The 25,777-nt window shown below is 39.1% G+C and overlaps 1 protein-coding gene and 1 long non-coding RNA gene across 2 annotated transcripts in view; one reads left to right on the top strand and one right to left on the bottom strand.

Annotated features, from left to right (window-relative positions):
• Window positions 1-3,790: 3,790 nt before the first annotated feature.
• Window positions 3,791-25,777, bottom strand: part of LOC132395984 (protein ABHD15-like) — a 54,827-nt gene continuing 32,840 nt past the window's right edge. Inside the window, exons 2-3 of the mRNA XM_059973246.1 lie at window positions 7,416-7,768; window positions 3,791-4,391 (exon numbers count right to left, since the gene is read on the bottom strand). Coding sequence (XP_059829229.1) covers window positions 3,857-4,391; window positions 7,416-7,768 — 888 coding nt within the window. The 3' untranslated portion in view covers window positions 3,791-3,856. The remainder of the gene's footprint in view (window positions 4,392-7,415; window positions 7,769-25,777) is intronic.
• The window catches only part of LOC132395985 (uncharacterized), a 29,288-nt gene continuing 11,308 nt past the window's right edge, over window positions 7,798-25,777 (top strand). The window contains exons 1-3 of the long non-coding RNA XR_009512801.1: window positions 7,798-9,781; window positions 9,893-9,977; window positions 19,467-22,552. This is a non-coding gene — a long non-coding RNA (uncharacterized LOC132395985). The remainder of the gene's footprint in view (window positions 9,782-9,892; window positions 9,978-19,466; window positions 22,553-25,777) is intronic.

The following is a 25,777-nucleotide window of genomic DNA, read 5'->3' as shown; positions in this document are numbered from 1 at the left end:
TGATTTGATTACAAGTTGCTGTTTCCAGCATATAGTCTCAATTCCTTTTCATGTGGCTCAGTCCTTGCATTGGTTTGAACTGTTTAATCATCGTGTCTTCACAATTTAACCTGACATTTCAACAATTTCATCTTGATATTCTGGATTTAAAAATAAAGTCCTCACTACTTAACTCTAAGTTTCTCTTAGCATTCTGGGAAATCTACAAATGGATTCCCTGAAAAGGTGGCTTGAAAATCCTCAGGGTTAGAAATTTTTAAGATTATTAACGTGATGAAAAATTAGGGGCAGAGGAACTATATCTACTGTGGGAACAACCATAAAATTAGACCCCAGACATCAAACCTAGATAGGCTTAAAACTGCATGAAAATAGTAGAACTATATCTAATCAACGCAAACAAAATGCTGGAGGAACTCAGCAGGCCAGGTGGCATCCATAGAAAAAAGCACAGTCGCCCTTTTCAGACCAAAACCAGTCCTGTTGAAAGGTTTCAGCCTGAATCATCAACTGTACTTATTTCCAGTGTTGAACTACTAGCTGCCTGTCGCCTGGTAAAAGACCCATTTACTCCAACTGTTTATGGAACCTCAATTACGCCTGCTTTAATTTAGCACACCAATCTCTCATGTAGGACCCTGGTCAAAAGCCTTTTGGAAGTCTAACATACCACATCCACACACCCCACACCTGCCCCGGGCATTCTACCGATTACAAGTTCAAAGGATTCTAGTAAATATGTCATGTATAATTTTTTTTTTGATAAAGTCACGCTCACTTTGAAAGTCTTCTAAATGCCCTGATATTACATCTTTAATAATACTCACATCTCTCCTCGTACTGACACCAGGCAAGCCGGTTTATGTGTTATTACTAACCAATTCCAACTCTTCTCCTTCATCTTGCCTTTCTCCTGTTTCTGATGCTGTCCCCTCCTTGCCTACTTCCTCTTCTCTATTTTTTTATTTCAACCTTTTTTGCTATATCCTCCATAATATCACCCCAATATCAAACTCGCCAAGCACTCCCTTCCCCTCTGAGAATCAGAATCAGAACCAGGTTTATTATCACTGACATATATCGTCATTTGCAACAAACAAGATTTAAGATGGTGGTACTGAAGGCAGGTGACGGCTTATTGATAGTTCGAAAGCCAAGAAATTTGACTAAAAACATTCTTAATAGCATCTTTTCTGAAGTAAATTGTGGTAAACTATCACCGCAAGCAATGAAGAGGCAGACAAATTCGAGGGATGAACTGTGCTGGTACATTGCAAAATTGACGCAGATAGTGTTGTAGAGAGCGTTCCAAAGAGGAGGAATTGGGGCAGAGGAGTTTTGATGCATGTCCAACTAATCCAGGTGTGAGTTTGGACAGTTCTAAGCCGATTTGGAGAGGTGAAGAGCAGCTACAGGTGGAGCAGTGCGGTTTAGGCCTGGTGTGTTTAGGGGGCGAGGTCCTAATGTGAGGCACGATCCGCTGCTCAGACAATTTAAACACTAGCCCAAATGCACTGGAAAGGCAGGGTGTCGGGACCGGAAGTGAGAGTTGGGCCAATTTTGATTGCTCTACCGTGATGTTCACTATTCTCTCCGCGATGCTGAGACTGAGACTGCCCCAGCTGCTGTGCTTCATGTCTGTGATCATTGCGATGATTTGCCCTTTTAATATGATGAACTGACACCAAAGCGTTGGGCTTACTCTGGCGATTCGGATCTAAGGACTCAACTTGGTTCAGAATGCTGTGCTTGCTTCTATACTTGGCATGATTAGTTTCTTTTCTCTTTCTCTGCACATTGGGTGTTTGTCTTCTACTTATGTAGGGCTCTCAGTACCAGTAACTGTGGTGTTAAATGTTCAGGCTAACAAAATGGCTTCTCTGTAGTGTTACAATGAAATGGCTTCTCTGTAATGTTACTTAATGCTGAACTGACCAATGGAGAATTGTTATGCTATCTTGTGTGTGTAAGCTGAGCGGGAGTTTGCGGTCTTTTTCGGGAGGAGAGCGAGGAGGATGGACGTGTGCAGAGCGGACAGCAGTTCCAGGGTGACAGAGACCAGACGTCGGCGGTTCAGACAGCGGCCGAAGGCTTGGAAGGTCATTGTGGATGGAACCAGAGGCGTGGGCTCCAACGTATTAAAGTATTATGCGCACAAACTGATAAACTTACTGATTTGGTGACTTTAGGTTATGTTTCTATTAACCCATCACTAAGAAATAACTACAAAATTGCAATTATTTACTCACTTTTGGTGTATTGTCTGGTATTTGTGTTGCGAGCGTGTACTGGGGTGGCATTACACCGTATTTACACTGAAGCAATGCACCATTGGCAGTTCACCTTAGGCGAACGGGAGTTAGAGTAACATTACTAATTCTCTTGTAATATGAATATTTTCAGCCAGTTTTTGCCAGTTGAATGTTAGTTTTTCCTTCAGTAGTCAGTGCTAGAATGCTGGTGGTACTGAGGATTTTATTTCAAGGATGAAAATTAAATGGTAAAGGAAACTTCTTTCCATGTAGACTTTGCCTCAAAGAGGGATATTTGATGCCTAGAAATAAATTAATGTTTAAGCACATTGCACAGATAGAACAAATATAGTTATAAAACTACAAGATGTATGAAACAAGAGAGCTATATATTTTTTTTACAAAAACTGATAAAATGTACAAACTTGTGTTGTTTCTAACAAGCAAACATATTTTTCATATAAATAACACCTTTATTTTATAAGAACAATATCATTGCCTTGAACTTAGTTAAATTTGTTAAACCTCCAAATAGATCATTGAAAACATACATATTTTCTCAACTACAATAAGCCACAAATAATCAGTAACTCACAGATACTTTTATTTCAATAAATAGATTGCAGGTAATATAAAAACTAACATTAACTTGTCCTTTGGATCTTGGCAGTCTTGTTTGATGTTTCATTGAAGGTTAATAGGCTAATTGCCAACTACAGTTTCCATCCTAGGATGGAATATAAAATTCAAAGCTATTTACAAGGAGCCGTTGCTATAGCAAACTGTATCCCATTCCTGGAAGAAATCTTAAACTATGGACTAGACTCACCAAGACATTGACAAGTTCTATAACTTAAAATCATCCTAGCCCAGTTATATAAATTACATTGTAAATTAAAATATTGAAATGCTGTCCAGCATTTCCATCAAATAATCAAAAAGAACAGGTAAGTTCTTCTTTACCAAGCTGCCTGGAAGTTGTTGTACTTTATATTGGTCTCCTTCCGTTTTTTGTTACTTTCTTTCTTGTGGCCAATTAGTGGGTGGGCGATTTGTTAAGTTATTTTTGTGTGAGTGGGGGGGGGGGCAAGGTTTTTTTCATGCTACTGTCACTGTTCTTATTTGCGAGTGAAGGGGTCGGGGATTCTCATCGTTGATGTTTTGTTTTCTGCAGGGATGTGTTGCTTTTGTCACTGTCTTATTTTTCTGTGAGTGGGGTCAGGGATTGTATTGTCGATGTTTTCCTTCAGCGGGCGAGGGGATTGGGAATTGTTATAGTCGCTGTTTTTTTCTCTGTGGGGAGAGGGTGGGGGATTCTGGGACCTGCAAGTTTTGTTTCTCTGTCTTTTCATGCGTATGACATGGCTATCTGGAGAAGACAAATATCAAAGTTGTATTGTACGTGCATACTTTGACAATAAAACTAACCTTTCAAACTCTGAACCTTTGAAATTGTGTTGCCAGGTAAAAAGCTGAAACGTCAAGGACAGTTAAAATTGCTGCTCTCGTGTCCATGCTAATGAAATATTATTTTATGGTCCGGATAAAAACAAGCTGTATTAATTAACAAGAACAATAATCTTCTCAAAAGTCCTAATTGTTAATCATCTGGTGTAGGACCTCTGCCAGCTGAAAATCTCATGAATATTGTGGGAGCAAAATGAGTTGCCTTTGAAGCTGTTGCCTCTACCACACTTATAAGCCATGGAGTTTACAGCCACTGCGTATTTTCTTTTTGAAAAGCTCTTTGTTCTTTCCTCTGTCGCAAAGAATTCACTGACAGATTTAAAATATTCCAGTAATACCTTGTGGCTCCACACAGAGGACCTGCTCTTTAAGAAGCCACAGTGGCCACCATGTTTGGTCAGCAGTAGAAAAAAATGGGGGTTAGTTTCAAAGAGTTCGAATGGCACGGTTGTGTCCGGGTCCCCTCGGCAGGGGTCATCCTGGCTGCAAATACACAGCACTGGCACTGCAACCTCATCTACATCTCGTAAAGGGTCATTCTTCTCCCAGTACGTGTCCCAGCACAAGTTGCTCTTCTTTGTTTGACAGAAGAGCACCTCCTCAAATTCCTTCAAAGTCTGAGTGGCAAACAGCTTATCCATGTCAACAATCTCTCCTAGCACAGTGGTGTACCTGGACAGGGTAAGGAAATTCATATTTAGGATTTTAATACCACTCCACAGTTAATTTAAACTTCATTACTTTGCAGAGTTATGCAACATTCTCATGCCTACACTAAGACCTAGATATCGTACGCATGACAATTAGAAATAATCTTAAATCAAATGCACAATTCTATCTTATCATCCTGAACGTTAATATTCACAGAGTAAACCATTGAGAAAACTTCAGCCCATTTACTCAACCTTTTTTTCTTGTGTTGGACGTGGTGATATTGATCCACGGGTTCTTCAGATGTCAAGAATGAGGTATAAATCTTGTAATTATAGCCTTTTTATTAGATGCTCATAACTATAAAAGATACCAACTCATTCTACTGTATGAGAGCTCGAAAGTGAAGGGGGAAAACAAGGAGAAGTCAAAGAACAAAGAAGTCATGGTCATCTTGCACTAAAGACTAGCTCAGTAGAGAGATAAGGCACATTGCAATGATAAGAGGTAACCTTTGAAATTGTCAGATTCAGGGGCCTGACACACAGACGGCTGAACTACAATTATTGAAAGTTCACTGAAATATCCCATACATATAGGTAATCACATCGACTTATCAGCACACTAAAGATAAACTAGAATGTGGAAACCATAGAAAGGGTGCAGAGGAGATTTACCAGGATGTTGCCTGGATTGGGGAGCATGCCTTATGAGAATAGGTTGAGTGAACTCGGCTTTTTTTCCTTGGAGTGATGGAGGATGAGAGGTGACCTGACAGAGGTGTATAAGATGATGAGAGGCATTGATTGTGTGGATAGTCAGAGGCTTTTTCCCAGGGCAAAAATGGCTAGCACGAGAGGGCACAGTTTTAAGGTGATTGGAAGTAGGTACAGAGGAGATGTCAGGGGTAAGTTTTTTTTACGCAGAGAGTGGTGAGTCTGTGGAATGGCCTGCCTGTGACGGTGGTGGAGGCGGATATGATAGGGTCTTTTAAGAGACTCCTGGACAGAAACATGGAGCTCAGAAAAATAGAGGGCTATGGGTAAACCTAGGTAATTTCTAAGGTAAGGACATTTTTGGCACAGCTTTGTGGGCCGAAGGGCCTGTATTGCACTGTAGGTTTTCTATGTTCTACAGTATGTTTCTAGAAAACTAACAGTTTTATATTCTAATCTGGCCTTTCTCAACTTTTTGCCCTGGAAGAAACCTTGAAATAGTTTTCAGATGTAAAAATAATTATATCTGCAGCTCACGATACGTTAGTGTGATCAGTAAGTTGTAGATATAATAATCCAAAATTAATTGTCAATGCTCTTTTGAGTAGAGTATGATTTTAGCTTACCTTTCTTGAAATTAATCTCTTTCTTTACCTTTATTAAATTTTAGAAACCCATAAGGCAAACATAATAAAATTCTCAATTCTGGAGATCGAACTTGAGATAAGCATACAGATTTCACCTTCAACTGAAATGAGACGATTTCTATCCTTGCTTGTTAAACAAGAAGGAGCCTGCTCACACAAGCAAGAAGATGAAAACTGCAACAAAATGCTCATTGCTTTCCTATGAATGGCAGGATACTCTTCCTTCACAGAAATCTAGAACTTGTCCAGGGACAGGTCAGTAAATCTCATCTCGAGCGCACGATAAGAGAGCAGCTCACAAAGTTCTTCCCCTTCTCTCAAAGTCGCGTTCTCAGGCTGAGCAGAAGATTCAGAGAAAGGGTCCCTCACCCAGTCATACACTTGTGTTAAAGGGAGGAAAAATACTGTTCAGTTTTGTTCTGCAGTTCCTCTAGGTAATTTTCAATAAGACTCGAGACTTTCTGGTATCCTTCCTCACCCTCAAGCCCAAGCAGCAGTGGAAACATTTCAAGATTTCCTTTTGCAACATGATTTTTTCAAAGATTCGGTTTCCTTTTAAATCCAAGAATTCTGTCACTTGAAGTCAAAACGTTTTTCCAGGGCCTTGCAGAGACTTGTTCAACTGGATCATATGATGAATAATGTCTGATAAGTAGGCTAGTTTCTGCAGTCAATCTTCACCTCCAAAGCACTCAGCAAAATCTGGTCTACTATTTTCTTGAATGTATTCCTGCAATTCACCTTTCAGCTGAAGCACACTGTTGAGAACTCTCCCTCTGTTAAGCCACTGGATTTCTGTATTTAGCAAAAGATGGTGTGCTTTTTGTCCAGGTTTTCACACAAATTTTTAAACATTCTTGTGTGATCTGGTCTTAAAGCTATGAAATAACTTGCTCCCTGAAACCTTTTACTGGCTGTGACAATATTTTCAAAAGCTTTAATCTGTTTGTTTTGTGATTCCAATAGTCAGTTAAAATAATCAGCATCTTGCATGTCATATGGCTGTGATTTGCAGTTAAGTGTCTATTCCATCTTGCTGGAGCCATTGCTACATTTGTAAGTTGTTCACCACAGACTAGACATAAAGGAATAGGACAGCTTGTTGTGTGTTCTGTGTTATTCTGCTGAGCACAGAGAGCAGGCTATGTTGGGGCCGCAGTGTGTAGCGACGCTCGTGGGCTGCCCCCAGCATATCCTCAGCTGTGTTGGTTATTAACACGAATGGCAGATTTCATGGAATGTTTTGGTGTATATGTGATAAAATGAAATTAATCTGAATCTGCCCTAGTCAAAAAAGAAAAGCTGCTTCCACCACAAAATCCAAGATTCAAGTTAATTTATCAGAATCAGACTTTAATCGCCAAGTACCTGTGCACATACAAGGAATTTACTTCCGGCAGATGTTGTCTCTCTGCTCATAACAATAATAATGATAAATATAAATGAAAATATAGATTATACATACAAGTAGTGCAATCCAAGTAATAGTTAGCCGACAGTTAACCAGCAGTTAACTGTTCAGCAAAGTGACCGCAGTAGGGATCACGGGAAATGTGTCATTTGTATTACCAACCAACAGACTATTCCAATATTGAAGAAAGAATATTGGTTGTGTAGCATTGTCTATCTCACACCAGTTCTCTGTAAAATAAAAAATACTTTTCAAGTCAGGTTACACTCACCTGCTCAGCCAAGTTTTTTGATAAAGGAGCAAAAGCCAATGATACAGCCAGGGAGGTCCTGTCTCGAACCATTCCTGGCACCTGAAGATGGGTGAGATGCAGGCAGCGCAGGTCACGTAACTGGATGACCCACACTCGCCGAGATAGGACAGCAGCAGCCCAGCTCCTGTGCTCTCACTCACAGTGAACAGCCTGGCATTTGGATGTTTGTATCGAATGTACCTGACCGCTTCTCTCAGATCCGATGGGTCACCAAACTGCTGCAGCTTCAGTGTAGTTAAAAGACATCCATTCTGGCATCTTCTGTTAAATATCACTGGCCGATGACCACAGTCCAGGGCTGAGGCACAAAGCTTCAAAGACAAAATAAGAATGAGCACAATTTACAATATAATTTAGTTAAACAAGACGTTTACAAACAGCGTGATGGTGTATGCAGCTGAGCTGTAGGTTGCTTCAAATGTTACGGGTGGCATGGTAGCGCAGTAGTTAGCACAACGCTTTACAGTATGGGTTCAATTCCCACCACAGTCTGTAAGTGGTTAGCACAACACTTTACAGTACAGGTTTTCCCCACTATCTGAAGGCAGAGTGTTCCTATGAAACCGTTTGTAAGCCGAAATGTCGTAAAGTGACGAAGCAATTGCCATTAATTTATATAGGAAAAATTTTTGAGCGTTCCCAGACCCAAAAAATAACCTACCGAATTAAAGCAAATAACACATAAAACCTAAAATAACACAAATGTATAGTAAAAGCAGGAATGACATGATAAATAGAGACTCCATATAAAGTAGAAATATTGTATGTACAGTGTAGTTTTACTTATCAGAATGGGGAAGGCAGCAAGCCAAAATCGATTTGGAGAAAAAATATCAGCACGTACACGAATGCGCACGTACACACTCAAACGCACGTACACGCATACGCACACAACTGCCCACACAAGGCTTCATGATCATGGTAGTCTTTCTCGGGGTAAACACACGTATAAAGCGGGCGTCTTTTGTTCGTAAAAGCGAAAATCCTCTTTGGTTAGCGAAAACAGGTACTAATGTAGGTTCTTTCGTAACAGCGAGCTGTCGTAAAATGGACGTTCGAAAAATGGGGGCCACCTGTATGGGGTTCAATTCCCACCACAGTCGGTAAGTGGTTAGCATAACGTTTTACAGTACCAAGGACCCTGGTTTGTTTCCCGCCACGGTCTGTACGGAGTTTGTATGTACTTCCCGTGACCATTTGGGTTCCCTCCGGTACTCTGGTTTCCTCCCACATTCCAAAGACCTACTGGTTGGAGGGTTAATTGGTCTTTGTAAATTGTCCCATGATTAAACTGGCAGATTGCTGGGTGGCATGGCTCAAAGGGCTGTATTTCAAGAAATAAATAAACACTGTCAAGAAGTTTATTTTGCTGTTTATACAAGTGTTAGAGACCATTAAGAACCAGAGGTCCGCATTCATTATTCTGCAATTAGGTAATTTCAACAAGATGGGACTCTTAAAGTGCAGTTGAAATTGTGTTAGAAAAACATCAACAACAAAGTTAGGTTCATCCACTCATGTGTTGCCAGCTTACACATGCTCGTTTTCATTCAGAATTTTTCTATTTCACAATTCCTAGAACTAACCTGTTTCTGAAGGTTTAACAAAGTAACAGCTTTGCAATTGTATTTACTGACATCTTACTTGAAGTGAGCATTCCTATACTTTCCTCACAGTCCACATTTTGCACTCATTACTTCTCTGATTATTCATTCACAAACATGCGCAATGCTATGAAGGACATTATATAATGGCCATCTTTGAACGTCCTTATTAAAATGCTGCATACCACCTTCTTAGTTCTCAAGTGTCCTTCTGGGCAAGTTGGGTCTTGTTTCTCATGCCTACTGAGTTCACTGGAAAATTTATATTAGTGTGCAACATTTGACAAAAGTGAATTAAATGCATGCTGGGGTATTCCAACAATCAAAAAACTTTGTCAGTCTGGAAACTCCTGTGCCAGTTTATCGGAGTTGTAGATTATTTGGCACATTCATAGTCATAGCTACCATTTAAAAAAATCTAAGCAGTTGATGTCAGTCTTCCTGCTGATGTGGTGGGATCTGAACCAGGTGCCCAGCTCATTAGTGCAGGTCACTGAACTGTTTATCCATTATCTGTCATTAACTTTCTTCTGCATGACTGTGCTCTAATAAAACCTGCCAGCACTTGACTAGGCTGATATGGCAAAGCAAGAAGGGACGAATTTTTCCAATCTGCCTCACAGTCACGTGGTATCATGACCGACATCTTGAAATTGCGTTAAGAGCAAAGAGAACTATTCTGCTATTAGGATTCTTTTGGTATCCTAGTCATTTTAATTTGTAAGTGTTTTAAGTGATAATTAAATCCCAAGTCATGTGGTAATCAATTAAATGGAGAAATGAGAATGTTTTAATTTTTTTCACAATACACAATTGAATGGCATTTTACAGGTAATAAAAAGAACTGATCTCTCTCACTGTTTCAAGAACCATGCAACATATTTCTGGAAAATTACAAGTTCACAGCTAAAGTAAGGTAAGATTTTACAATATGAAGCAATACCTCAATTTTAAAGTTCTTATCCTTGTTTTCAACCTTTCATAGGCTGATCTTTAACCCTTGTTAGAGCCTTATTGTCAATGGTGAGGACTCCATTTAGTACAAAACAGCATATTGGCAATTAAGTTACGAAAAACACAATGACTAAATTTAAAATAATGTTCGAGTTATTTAGAATGACATGTAAGTTACATCTGAATTAAAAACAAACATACCTACAATTTAAAGTAACAGTGGCTATCTGGTTTAAGTGCTGTACATGCCCATGTTATTAAATACAATCATTAAATATAAACTAGCATCAACAATTAACATAAGAACAGGCTCTTTGGGCCACAACATTATGCTGAATCAGCTAAAATTCAAATGAAAAACACACAAGTACTAATCCCTCGTATCTACACAATGTCCATATCCCTCCATCTTCCTTACATCCATGTGTCTATCTCAATGTCTCTTAAAGGCCTCTAAAGTATTTGCCTCTGCCACCATTCCAGGCAGTGCATTTCCAAGCTTCCACCACTCTCTGAGTAAAAACCTTACCCCTTACACCCCCCTTAAACTTACCACCTCTCACCTTTAATGCATGCCCTCTGATATTAGCCATTTCAACCCAGCAAAACAGTTACTCCCCGTCTACTCTGTCTATGCCTCTTATAAACCTCTATCAGATCTTCTCTCAGCCTCTACCGCTCCAGAGAAAATAACCCAAGGTTGTCTCTCGTGATAGCACATGCCCTCCAAACTAGGCAGTGTCCTGGGAAACCACTTCTGCACCTTCTCCAAAGCCTCAAAGCCTCCTATAGTGGGACGATCAGAAACTAAAGAAAACAAAGAGCTTCTAAATCAAGGAGGGTAGCTATTTGCCATTTAAACCCACATGCCTAGGTATTGCACCTAGAGACTATGGGTAGGTGTGGGGGTGGGGGGGGGGGGGTGCATCTTCAGTTGCATGACAACCCTGGGATAAAAGCTGTTTTTCAGTCTGGATATCCGTGTAGAGATGTTTCTATATCTCCTGCCAGATGGTAGGAGATTGAACAGGAGTTCACTGGGGAGAGCTGAGTCCATCACGAAGTTGTGAACCCACTGTAGATGGTTGTAGATGGTTTCTGTGTCTGACGGTGGTGCCCAGTGATGTTCTGTCCAGTCCCGATCTCTCATTGAAGTATTTTCTGGTCGATCTTGCTGCAGTGTGCTATACCGTCATGCAGTCCGTATGCTCTCAAAGGCACACTAGCAAAATATCTTAGTAAGCATCTCCAGATATATAGTTTTCCTAAATATCTATGTTCCTTCAGTGCTGGGTTCTTTCGCATTCAGCAATTTAAATTGCTAACTAATGATGAGTTTTATCTTTAATTATAGCGTACCTGATGTGTTTTTTTCCTGAATCTAAGCACTCTATTATCCAAAACCTCCTTTAAGAATCTGCTTTTTTGCCTCTTCAGCAAACATTAACTCTTGTGACTCTTTTTGTGATGGTGTGTTTACTTTTGTTTGATAATGTGCCTGTGGTATAGTTTACAACCCGTGGATGCACCACATAAATGCAAGTTTCTGACCTTTGGGCCTCTGAAGCGATTGCAATTATCTCTGAGGAGATAAATTTCACAACATATGCCAGCAATATTAACCATGTTCTGATAAAGAGAAATTGTCGGTTATGAGACACAATTCTGCCAAATCTGAAATCTAGGATAATGAACATATTTATGTATTAAAAACTCTTAACTAAAATGGTGAATGATACTCAATTGAATCATTAAAGTGTTAAGTGCATTCCACAATATTGTTGTGTTTTTGCTCCTGGGCACTAATGTAGAGTGGAAAGTTGTTTATAACAACATAGAGAGAATAACATTACCTACTAAATATAATGTGATAAATATTAGTAATTTTGTATAAACTAGCAGCAGACATAAGTTTAAGTGTTACCAATACAGTGTAAATTAAAAAAAAATTATTGCATTTAACTTAAGTTATTTTAGTCAGTTAAAGTATTTAGTTTACAAAAAATCATAAAGGAGTACGGTATTTTCTGGAATATTGGCTATTGTTTTGATTTTTGGAACAGACTATATTGGTTTGGTGTGGAACATAATATGATTATAGTTGAAGAAAAATGCAATGACATGTTTCAATAAGCAGAATGGCACATTTAAAAACTTAAATAAAATTGTTTCTATTTTGCCAAAAACCATTGCTGCAGGTATTGTACTGCACTAGGGAGGGGTGGCACAGTAGCGGAGTAGTTAGCACAACACTTCACAGTACCAGCTACCAGGGTTCAATTGCACCGCTGCCTGTAAGGAGTTTGTATGTTAACCCCATGACTGCGTGGGTTTCCTGTGGATGTTCTGGTTTCCTCCCGCAGTCCAAAGACCTACTGGTTGGTAGGTTAACTGGTCATTGTAAATTGTCCTGCGATTAGACTAGGATTAAATTGGGGAAATGCTGGGCGACATGGCTTGAAGGGCTGCAAGGCCCTAATCTGCACCATACCTCAATAAATCTGCTTATATTATATTGATCTGACATGAGTTTGCCATCAGGTCTCTTCTGTCAATGAGTTTAGTCAGAGATGAAGGCTACACCTGTACTCCTGAATGCCCCTGGCACATCTCGCCAATTTACAGGCAAATTCAGTCCTCACTATCCACCCGAGTTCTACATGCACCGGAGGCGAGCTTCAGCATGTCTGTCCTTCTAGTCATCCGTTGGAGCCACTACTAAGAACAGATCAGATCTGTTGTTCAGCAGAGAAGTACTGGATATACTTTATATCTGTCCCATTAGCTTTAAGGCTGTCATGTCTAGTGTATACACCAGGGCTGAATGACTTGTGCTGCAAAGATATAGGCCTACAGCCTTGTAATTTGCAAGAATGAGAAGTAATCTCACTGAAACGTAACGTCTGAGAGGCTTTGAGAAGTTAAATACTTATCTTGGGTGCTGTGACAAAACTAGGTTACATGGTCTCAGGGTAAAGTGTAGGCCTTTAAAACCAAAGAAGAGGAGATACTTTGTGACTCATAGGATAGAGAATCTTCGTTTTCTTCTCCAGATGGATGTGAATGGTTTGTCATTGAGTACAATCAAGATATTGATGATAGTATTTTTTAAATTCCCTTAAAGGAACACATGGCTTGGGTGAGAAAATGTACCTAAGGGTAGGAATGAATTAAGTTCTTACTGAATGGCACAGCAGGTAGAAAAGTTCACACCTACACGTAGCAAGATCTCAGCAACGTGTGCTTCACACCATCAGCAACCTTTAACAATGGCATGACCATGCTATTCATACCCCTGATGTTATGAGCCACAAACTCAAACTGAACCAGCCCCCATGAATACCACAGCTACTAGCGTTGCTCATACACAAATTATACTTCAGTGATTAAATCACTCCTCACATCCCAAAGTCTTTCCACAGTCTAGAAGCCGGAATGTTCTCCACCTGGAATTGTGCAGTTTACACTAAGAATCAAGAAGCTCGACATCCTGCACCACAAAACTGGCTGGTATAACCCAACAATATTCACTCCCTCCTTCACTGCCAGAAACTGGGAAAGATGTGAATCACCCAAAAATTCCTCAGCAGTTACTTGCTTAAGATACTCCTACAATGCTTCACAAACTCAGCCATTGCCACCAAGAATAACAAGGGTTTCACATATATGCTGGTACTGCTCCAAGCTGTACAATTTCATAACCTGTAGGTATAAAACTGTTTCTTCATTATGACTTTATCTAGTGTAAAACTTGGCCCTCCCCACTCAACAGTATTAGGAAAATAAATTCATCTGAAAGACTGCTGCATCTCAACACGATAGCTCACTGCTGCCTTCATGTGGGCAATTAGAGAAGAGCAATGAAAGCTCAATAGGCAATGTTGCCAAGGTCCAGGAAAACAAATAAGAAATAAAAAGGGATTATTTTCAATATCCACCTTTTATTTTAATTAACTGTCTTAAAAAGCACCATGTTACAACATCTCAAATCAAAGACAGTGTACAAAAAGCAGATGGGAAATGAGTCACTACCAATGCAGGCACATTTCAGGAGCCTTTGAAGGAACATCATAGCATTTCAGATTTTTTTTTCTGATTATTTTGTGAATCACAGCATGCAATGAAATGATATAGTAAGTTCAATTTAATTTAAATGTGAACATGTGAATTGAAATACAGACCCTCTGTCGTTATAAGATTACATGTTGCTTTAGTAAATACGCTTAGTGCGTAAGATTTTACATTAACATTATAACAGATGGTTGGTGAAAAGCAAAATGTAAATTATTCTCTTTAAATGTGATGTTTAAGTTTATTTGTGGGCCATGATGGGCAGAATGCAAAATAACTGGTTATTTGAAAACTAACATTGCCAAGTTGCTTTGACAACCATCAAATTTCAGCCTTCCTAATAAATTCTGTAAATCTAGCACAACCTTATATGGGAAGAGTTCAAATGCTTCCTTTGATGCAGAATTGGTCAATAAAGGCTCTCTCACATTGCTACTGCATGAACCATTGGGTTTCTTCCCGTGGTTAATCATAACCTAGTATTAACACAAGAGATTCTTCAGATGCTAAAAATCCAGAGCAGAACTGGACATCCATTGCTTTAAGACCCTCTTGAGCAGACAAAGAAGTATAAAGGGCCTAGACATCCATGGCTTTTAGCCCTTCTTCATAAGAGGTAGAAGTCTTTAAGGCCTTCTTAATGGGGAATAGAAGTACCACAGATGCCCAGTATTCTATACCCTAACAAGAAGCCCTTAAAGCTGTCAGTTTCTTTCTTACCAAAAGACCCAACCAGTTCCCCTCTACCAGCACTCTCCTCCGTCTGGCAGAACTGGTTCTCACGCTCAACAATTTCTCCTTTAACTCCTCTCACTTTCTCCAGGCTCAAGGAGTGGGTCTGGGCACCTGCACAGTTGTCCCATGGCTATCTTGACTATACATCTTCCCATCCTGGTTCCTGTGAAAGTGCTATACCCTTTTCTTAATTCCTTCATCTGTTCCTAGAATGAGGCTTTCCTTTTCAAGACATCAGAGATGTCCTCCTTCTTCAAAGAATGGGATTTCCCTTCCTCCACCATTGATGCTGCCTTCAGTCACATCTCCTCCATTTTCCAGATATCTGTGCTGACCTCATCTTCCTGTCGCCTTAACAGGGACACAGTTCCTCTTGTCCGCAGCTACCACCTCATGAGCCTCCACATCCAACACATCATTCTTCGCAAGTTCTGCCATCTGCAACCAAATCCTACCACCAATTACGTCTTTACCTCCCACCTACTCTCTGCTTTCCACGAGGATCGCTCCCTCCACGATCCCCTTGTCCATTCGTCCCTCCCCACTAATCTTCCTCCTGGCACACACCTCAGCAAGCAACGGATATGCAAGCTTGCCCATTTACCTCCCTCACCTCCATTCAGGGCCCCAAACATTCCTTTCAGGTGAGGCAACACTTCTGCGAATCTGCTGGGGTCATCTACTGTATCCAGTGCTCCCAATGTGGCCACCTCTACATTGGTGAAATGAGACGTAAATTGGTGGACCGCTTTGTTAAGTAGCTCCACTCTATCTGCCAAATACAGAATTTCTTGGTGGCCAACTATCCCCATTCCCATTCTCATATGTCGGTCCATTGCCTCCTCTTTTGCCATGATGAGGCCACACTCAGGGTGGAGGAGCAACACCTCATATTCTGCCTAGGTAGACCCAACCTGATAGCATGAACATTGATTTCTCCTTCAGGTTAAAAAAAATAAATATTCCTCCTACTTCTCTCTTCTCCAATTCCCCACTCTCGCCTCTTATCTCCACTCACCTGCCTATCACTTCCCTCTGGTGCCCCACTTTCTTCCTTTCTCCGATGACCCACTCTCCTCTCCTTTCAGATTCCTTCTTCTCCAGCCCTTTACCTCTCCCCACCCACCTTCTTTTTCCTATCACCTTCTAGCTTGTCCTCCTTCCCCTCTCTCCACTTTCTTTATCTGGCATCTTCCCTCCTCATTTCCAGTCCTGTTGAAGGGTCTCAGCCCAATACTCTGACTGTTTATTCGTTTCCATGGATGCTGCCCGACCTTCAGAGTTCCTCCAGCAATTTGTGTGTGATACCCTAATATAATCACACCCTGTCAGCCACTGCCAATAGCTTTAGGACAGGTGAGATTTTTTTAATTATTACTGGATAAGTTTGGTACTCCTAATTCTTAAGACTTCCCATATGATTGGCTCTGGCATGGCACTGGTTAATAGTGTATCCGGTCCATGCCAAGCTGATGAACCTCAACTCAGCAAGTCAATAAACTTCTGAGGAGAGAAGTCAAAGCTCTTTCTGTTAATGGGAGGGGGATACAAAGGAGACATTTGCGAGCCATTTCCTCCATGACTTGTAGCAGCTTTGATCAATGTTTGCGCCGAGGCGACACAGGCTTGTTCAATTAAAGGGACAAGTCCTTTCCCTTGAGAATCTTGGCATGATCAGTAGAGAATATTGCGAACTAGTTGATGCCTTGAGCTGAAGCGTCCTCTGAGATCCTGTGCTGCACTTCAGCTGCGAGCTTCACATCACAGGGAACACCAGAAGAATAAATCTATCACATTCTGAAGTCCACTGGCAGAATCTCCTGCCTTTTTTTCCCTGGTAATATTACAAGATCTTTTACATGCTCTCAACTTATCAGACGAGGCCTCGGATTAACCTTTCATCAGAATAGCTCACTTAGTACTGCCCTTGACACTCTGCTTGGATCCACAATCTATTTAGTGAGAGCTCTGAGTCGGATATGCAGCCTTCACAGCAGGACAATTTTGCTCACAATAATAGATACTCTCTTCTGCACAGTAAAAGAGTGCTGCAGCTACCATCTTTTTGCGGCTTTCAGGCTGAAAATATAAAATGTCAAGCAATGACAGATGTTTGGCTTGAACTCGAGTTATTAATTTGGTAGGTTCTGAAACTTTTGTAAGGAAATGGATCATACTTAGACAGCAAATGTCGGTCATCAGCATTCAACTTCCATTTCCCCAATGTTTAACTTCAAAAGAGATGCTCTCCACAGTTTAAACCACAAAAAAAAACTTAAGCATTCTCTATTCTAATGTGCAACACAGACACAGAGGGAAAAGCTGTGATACCTGCCCTTACCTAAGTTAGGAATTATTTGCAAGAGCCAAGGGTGTGAATAAGCCCAAGCAATATAATTTGCAAAGCATCAGTGAAATTATATTGCATTTGAGATCTGAATGCCATGCCGTGCCATTTTGTAAAATATTACTGGAGAAATTGTCAGATGATTTCAGCAGGAATGCTTAACTCTTGGTGGATGAAATAATTATAATTTCTATCCCAAGATACTCTGGGAAACTCAGTGCCAGTGCAGGATTCTTCAAACAGAACTGAAATGAAGTGTTGGAGTTTTTGACTGTTTAAGCACAAGCTTTTCTTCTGGATCCCCTGCTGCGTTGATGTTACCAAGACAGACAAGCCATGGTATAAATAGCAAAATGGATGGTGCAGCTCTCTCTGGCCCCAGCAATGTTTGAAAGTGGTAAACATCATTAGACTGAGCTGGCTGTCAACCCAGTGTTACATAAGAAATCCAGGTATAATCTCTGGAAGCCATTGGCAGTACAAAGCAGCACCTACGGACTAACCTGGAAACACAGATGAATAACCGACAGCCATGGCAGGGCCTCCTACAAGCTCGGGTAGCTTAAGTGGCAATGTCCCATCGCTCCAGAATCAGCTCAATACCTTTTATGTATGCCTTGATGGAAAGAGCATGACACATCTACACAAGCCCCCACATATCCAGAATACCCTGAAATATCAGTCTTTGTGGGCAATATCCGGGCATCCTTCAAGAGGATGAATCCATATGGCGTACTAGGCTGAGTACTAAAGATCTGTGCACACAAACTGTAGTATTTATAGACAAAAACTCTCACTTCTGTGGTCTGAGGTTCGCAGCTGCTTCAAAAAGGCGGGTGATGTACCAGTGCCCAGGTAAAGTGTGGTGACCTGTCCCAATGACTACAGTCCAATAGCACTTATGTTCATCAACCATAATAAAGTTATGGCTTTGGTACAAAACAAATCCCGCCTCAGGATCCTACCTGGATCCACTCCAATTTGCCTACCTCCACAATAGGTCAACAGCAGCTGCAATTTCTCTGTCTCTTCAATCTGCTCTAGACCAAGTGGATAACAGGAACTCACACGTTAGGCTTCTATTCATTGACACAATTTGACATTCAACACCATGATTACATCTAAACTCATCAACAAGCTCCAAGGCCTGGGTCTCTGTGCCTCACTCTGCAACTGGATACTCAACTTTTTCATCAGCAGTGAGGATTAGTAACACCTCCTTCTTATAGACTATCAACATAGATGCACCTCAAGATTGTGTGCTCTGCTCTGTATACACACATAGCCATGTGGCTAAGCACAATTCTAATGCTATTATCAAATTTGCTCACAGCACAACCATTGTTCAATGAATCACAGATGCTGATAGGTTACCTGATTGAGTGGTGCCGCAGAAACAATCCCTTGCTCAACGTCACCAAAACTAAAGAGCCGATTGTCAACTTCAGGATGTGGAAGGAGGGCAAATGCGTGCTAGTTTACATTGCGGAGGCAGCAATGGAGGAAGCCAACAGCATTAAATTCCTGGGTGTTGACATATTGGATACCACGTCCTAGGCCAAGTATGTAGATGTAATCATAAGGAAAGGACACCAGCATTTGCTTTCTTAGGAGACTAAGGAGGTTTTGTTTGTCATCAAACACTAACAAGTCACCACACATGTGCTACTGGAAGTATTCTAACTGTTGGCATCAAGGTCTGGTATAGCGACTCAAAGGTCCTGGAAGGTAGTGGTCTCTGCCTCATATACCCTGGACACATTCCTCCCCACCACTGGTAATAATATTTACAGGAGGGGCTGCCTCAAGAAGGCAACATTTATCACTAAAGGTCCCCACCAGCCTGGCCAAGCCATCTTCTCACAGCCAGCATGTGACAGGAAGTACACACCAGCAGGTTCAAAAACAGCTACTTTCCCTCAACCATTTTGTTGCTGAACCAAACACTAAAACATTAATCACAACATTACAAACACTTTGACCACCTTGCACTAAACTTATCTTTATCTTACAAAATAACAGAGTTAGAACATAAAAGCAAAGTATATAATTGATGTCTATTTCATATTTTCCCATGAATGCTGCTTTTATGATATTATGTGCCTATGATGCTTTTGCAAGGTTTTCACTATACCTGTAAGGTGTAATGAAATACGTGCATATGACAATAAACTTGACTTTGACTTTAACCAACAACCTTTAAGAGCGATGATAAGCTCAAGGAGAAGAGCTAAAGATGGTGCCAAAGAGTGACTTCTTCCAGTTCATCCACGAAAGTTTAATTTCTTTCATTTTCAGACTGGCTGGGGTCCTGTCAGAGTCCATGATCTACAGCTGCACTCAAACTACGGTTCGTCGTAGTGGTAGGTTCTCGCTCTCGGAGGCCGCCGAGCGACCTAGCATTTCCAATATCTCCAGGAGCGGCCAGGAAGAGATATGCCTTTGGGGTGCAGCCCCGTGGCTGACCCGATTCCTTGTCAGTGTCGCCATCTGAAGCATCACCAGAGATTGAAGCAGTGAATGCTGCAGGTTATAACATCGAAACAGCATTAGTGAGAGAGAATGCCTGTGGCATGTTGAACTGTTGGGTGAACAGTGTTTATTGATGGACTCTTGATGAGGGTCTCTGGGGGCTTTGCTGTTGCTTGCATGGTGGGTGGTAGATGGTCGATGCTTTTGCTGAAGCAAGTGTGGGGAGGGTTGATGCTCTTGTTGCTGCCTGTGCATGGGGGGTGCTTTGGGGATTTAACCTTCTCTGTCATTCATTCTTTCAGATTTTTCATCTGTTTCATGGATGTCTGCAAAGAGTAAGAATTTCAGGTTTTATACTGATATAAAATTGAACCATTGAGCTATTGATCTGTCATTCATTCCTTTGGATTTTTCATCTGTTTCCTGGATGTCTGCAAAGAGTAAGAATTTCAGGCTTCTCTGATATTAAATAGAACCATTAAACCATTTGTGTTCTTTATATTCATACATACCGTGGGTTACTAATAAAGAACCATCTTCTCTGTCTCAAATAGAACTTTCATTTAACAACCACTACTTTTTTACAATACCATGTTTCTCGATCTTTCTATCATCCCTGCACATGCTCAGAACTCTCTCCAATCACATTCTTACATGTCATATCACCACATCTTCCTTTCCTTAAAAAGAAAAACAATTAGCAATGTTAACCAGAGCAAATGCATAATTTAACATGTCTCTATCAGTCTCTCTGGGGGTTTACGAACATGAGTCGACCTTCTAAGTGGTTCACACAGTTCTTGAGTTTCGTTGTTATTTCCATGTTTTGTCTGGTCTGCAACAGTGGAGTTAGCTCTTTCTTGAGGTCTTTGCAATTTCTTCTTAACACTGCTCTTTCTTCTGTTTGGACCATGTCTGATCTGGGTTGTACTTCTCCAAGTACTGTAGCTTTCTGTGTCCATGTGTTCATTCTGTCTTGTATCCTTACCTCATCTCCCTGGTGCAGTTCAGGGAATGGACGAGAACGTCTGTCAAAATATGTTTTCTGCTTTGCTTTGTGTTCATCTTTCCATCTTTTCACTTGTTCACCTCCCTCTGTTCTCTGAAGGCTCTCATCTCAAATGGTGTCCCATCAGGAGCTGAGCAGGTGAAAGTCCACATTCAAGTGGAGTACTATGGTAGGCTAACAAAGCTTTATAAAAATCACTTCCACTATCTTTTGCTTTATGCATCAGTTTCTTGATAATTCCTACCGATTTCTCAACCAATCCATTGGACTGAGGGAAAAATGGACTAGATGTTGTATGAATAAAGCCCCATTCATGAGCAAAATGTCTCATACATTCACCATTGAATTGTGGACCATTGCCTGTGAAAACTTCATCAGGTACACCATGTCTGAAAAAAACTGATTTCATGCATGTAATTACATTTTCTGTTGTTCTGCCCAAACCACACACTTCAGGATACAATGAGTAGTAATCTGTTATTAATAGATAATCTTTGTTGTCAGTTAAAAGAAGATCAACGCCTACTTTCTGATAAGGTCTCTGAGGACTAGGATGTGGATGCAGTGGCTCCTTAGGGTTGCTAGGTTAGCATATTTGACAAGAAGACACCAAATCATTTCTTGATTCATCCTGGGCCAAAACATTACTTGCCGCGCCCTTCTCTTACACTTTTCAATACCTAGGTGGCCTTCATGAATCTTCCCAAGCATTTCTTTTTGGAGACTTTTAGGAATCACAATTCTGCTACCTTTGTACAATATCCCATCCACATCAGAAAGTTCTGACCTGTGGTTCCAATATTCTTGTACTTCTAAGAGACAGTCATGCTTATTATCTGGCCATCCATCCATTGCCACTAGTATTACCTGACTGAGAATTTTGTCCTATTACATACCCCGTGGGTATCTTGTGACTGTCACAGGACCATGATGTAACTGAGGCTCTGCTGGGCATGATGTAATGCTCTTGTGATGGTGGAGTGATGTAATTTTCCCGCCAGTGAGAGGTCATGTGATGGCCTACTTCAACAGGTATAAAAGGAGCACGCCTCGCTGTGACACAGGCTTAATTCGTCAGTGACTCCATTCTGCTGCGTATTTGATTTCTTGATATAGTTTCATTTTAAAGTGGAGTTTTGATTTCTACTGTAAGAATCGTTGTGCCGGCAGTTCTGAAAATCACTGCCAGTCTAGTCCAGTTGGAGAGTGAAGAATTTATTGAAGTACGGAAAACCCGAAGGATCAAGAAAAGTTGGTGTCATCAGCGGTAAAACAGGTTCGACCTTATTTAATCTTTGTTCAAGGAATTACTAACCTGCGTCTGAGATAGCTCCTGCATTGCTATAAGAGCAGAAAGAGTTGGATGTAGCGTTTCGCCAAGGAAAGGTCAGTGCCTTTAAGCCATTTTATTTCCTTCGTTGTAAATCCTTCGGGGAAGGCATATTTCGGCTGGAATCAGCAGTAATGTCACGTCGTCGAAGAATTCGTTACTTCTAGAAAAATCTCTCCTAATTGACTGTGTAAATCATTTGGACTTTTGCATTTACTACTTTTAAGAACTGTGTTTGCGTTTCTCGTTTTAAGAACTGTTCGAGCTGCCGTGTAGCAGTTCACTTCCAGTTAAGTTAGTCGTTTGTTTAATTTTGGTTTTTTTTTAGCAGTGTTTAATAAAGGTTTTATTTGTTTATAAAAAAAAACAGTCTCAATTCTATATTCATTGTTGCTGAATCATAACAGTCCTTCTCTGTCTCAAGACGCAGCAGTTCCAACTTTTCAGGAGCAACAGGTACCATCTCAATGATCATATCAACAAATGCCTGAACATCAACAGCGTCTCTTTGACTGACTTTTGTTGTTGGACAGTCTCTGGAAAGTGTGTCAGCTGTGTACATGAATTTTCCAGGTGCGTATGATACATTCAATACATATCTTTGCAATTTGATCATAATTCACTGAATCTGCAAAGGACAGTCGCTTAAAGGTTTGTGAAACAATGCAATCAGAGGCTTATGATCAGGTTTAACATCAACAGATTGCCCTGACACAAACTGATGACATCTTTCGCAAGCAAACACAATGCTGAGCAATTCTTTTTCAATTTGAGCATACCTTGTTTCTGGATCAGATAATGAACGAGATGCATATGCCACTGGTAGCCATTTCCTATCATGTTTCTGGAGTGATTCTGCCCTTAAGTCTGCTTGAGATGTATCATATGAGATTTTGATGGGTCTCTCAGCATCACAGAATTTCAACACAGGTTCTTTAGTTTTTTTTAAATACTTACTTATTTATTAAATTTTTAGAAAATTACAAAGAATAAATGTAATGAAAAATTAGTAAGAAAAATAAAAATAATATTAATCCTCCACCTCCCCATAACCCTCCCCCCTTAACCCTTATCTAAAGAAAGAAAAAAAAGAAAGAAGGAAAAAAGAAAAAGACTGCCTGGATATCGGGGGATCCCCACATGCTCCATGGAGTTCAAAATAATTTTAATATTTATTTTTACTTTCCCCAATTACTTTATAATTTTATCTTCAAAGGACCTATATATTTAATCCTATCTTTTGTAGGTATGGGAGCCAAATTTTCAAAAATATATCATATTGATTTCTTAGATTATATGTAATTTTTTCAAGTGGAATACAACTATATATTTCATTATTCCAACGATCCACAGTTAAATATAAATCAGATTTCCAAGTAACTGTGATAACTTTTTTAGCTACTGCCAATGCAATTTTTATAAATTTTTTCTGATACTTATTCAATTTAAGTTTTGGTATTGTCCCTTCAATATCTCCTAATAAAAATAATATTGGACTATGTGGGAGTTGTACTCCAATAATTTGTTCCAATAAAAGTCTTAGATTTATCCAAAATGGTTGAATTTTAAAACAAGACCAAGTAGAATGTAAAAAAGTACTAATTTCTTGATTACATCGAAAACATTGGTCAGACATATTTGAACTTAATCTATTTATTTTCTGTGGTGTTATATATAATTGATGTAAAAATTATATTGTATTAATCTAAGTCGAACATTTATTGTATTCATCATACTATCAGAACATAATCTTGACCAACTTTTTCCATCAATTTTAACATTCCAATCAGATTCCCACTTTTGTCTTGATTTATGAATTCCAGATTCAGTTGTCTGTTTTTGAATCAATTTGTACAGACAAGATGTAAATTTTTTAATTTTTCCTTTTTGAATTAATATTTCTATTTCACTAGGTTTTGGCATCAACATTGTTTGACCCAGCTTTTCTCGTAAATAAGCCTTTAATTGAAAATAACAGAAAAGAGTGTTGTTTGATATTTTATATTTATTTTTTAATTGATGAAACGACATCAATATACCTCCTTCAAAACAATCACCTATATATTTAATCCCCTTTTGGAACCAATTATGTAAAAGTTTATTATCTATTGTAAAAGGAATAAGCCTATTTTGAATTAAAGTTCTTTTTGCTAATAAAGATTTCTTTATCTCATCATCCACATTTACATTATTCCATAAATCAATCAAGTATCTTAATATAGGAGATTCTTTTTTTCCCGTATCCATTTGGATTCCCATTTATATATAAAATCTTCTGGTATGTTTTCTCCTATCTTATCTAGTTCTATTCGAATCCATGCCGGTTTTTTTTTCATTTAAAAAAAAGATGCAATAAATCTAAGTTGATTTGCTTTATAATAATTCTTAAAATTTGGAAATTGTAACCCTCCTAAATCAAATTTACATGTCAATTTTTCCAATGATGCTCTTGACATCTTTCCTTTCCAAAGAAATTTCCTTACATATTTATTCAGTTCTTGAAAAAACTTTTGAGGTAATTGTATTGGTAAAGTTTGGAATAAATATTTCGATCTAGGAAATATATTCATTTTTACAGCATTAACTCTACCTATGAATGTTATTGGTAATATAATCCATTTATCAAGATCCTCTTTTATTTTTTTTTAATAATGGCAAATAATTTTGTTTATATAAATTTTTTACATCATTATCAACTCTAATACCTAAATATTTTATCCCATTTATTGACCATCGAAATTGAGTTACTAATCGACATTGATTATAATTTCCTTTGGTAAGGGGTAAAATTTCACTTTTATCCCTATTTACTTTCCCATATTCTTCCAATCTAAAAGATAATCTTTGCAAAGATTGCAATGGGTTTGTTAATTAAATCAAAACATCATCAGCAAATAAATTAATCTTATATTCTTCTTGATTAACTCTAAAGCCCCCAATGTCTGAATCTGTTCTAATTAATTCAGCTAATGGTTCTATTTTCAATACAAATAAAGCAGGTGATAATGGGCAGCCTTGTCTAGTTGACCTCGTTAAGCAAAATGGTGTTGAAATCAGACCATTTGTAACTACTTTAGCTTAAGGATTAGTATTTAAGGTTTTAATCCATTGTATAAAAGATTTTCCTAACTCATATTTTTCCAATACCTTAAATAAAAAATCCCATTCCAATCTATCAAATGCTTTTTCTGCATCCAAAGCAACTGCCACACTCATTTCCTCTCTTTTGTGTGCCAAATGAATTATACTAAGTATCCATTGATTGTCTGTTTTTAATAAAACCTGTTTGATCCATATGTATTAATTTTGGTAAATATTTAGATATTCTATTAGATAAAATTTTTGCTATTATTTTATAATCTGTATTCAACAAAGAAATAGGCCTATATGATGTTGGTTTTAAAGGATCTCTATCTTTTTTTGGCAATACAGTTATGATCGCTGTAAAAAAAAGATTGTGGGAGTTTATGCATTCTTTCCACCTGATTCCATAAAAGGAGGAATTAATAAGTCTTTAATTTTTTTTTATAAAATTCAGGAGGAAAACCATCTTCTCCTGGGGAATTATTACTCTGAAGTGATCCTAAAGCTTCTTCAACCTTTTTTAATGTAAAGGGCATATCTAATCCTTTCTGTTCTTCCAAATTTAATTTTGGAAGGGTTATTTGTGATAAAAATTTATCTATCTCAGCAATCTTACTTTGTGATTCTGACTGATATAATTCAGTATAAATTTTTTTAAAAGTTTCATTAATTTCTAAAGGTTTATAAGTAACCTTATTTACACTTGTTCTAAAT

Source organism: Hypanus sabinus, chromosome 6, assembly GCF_030144855.1.
Source record: "Hypanus sabinus isolate sHypSab1 chromosome 6, sHypSab1.hap1, whole genome shotgun sequence".
Classification (NCBI taxonomy): Eukaryota; Metazoa; Chordata; class Chondrichthyes; order Myliobatiformes; family Dasyatidae; genus Hypanus; species Hypanus sabinus.
This window is presented reverse-complemented; position numbering and strand designations above follow the sequence as displayed.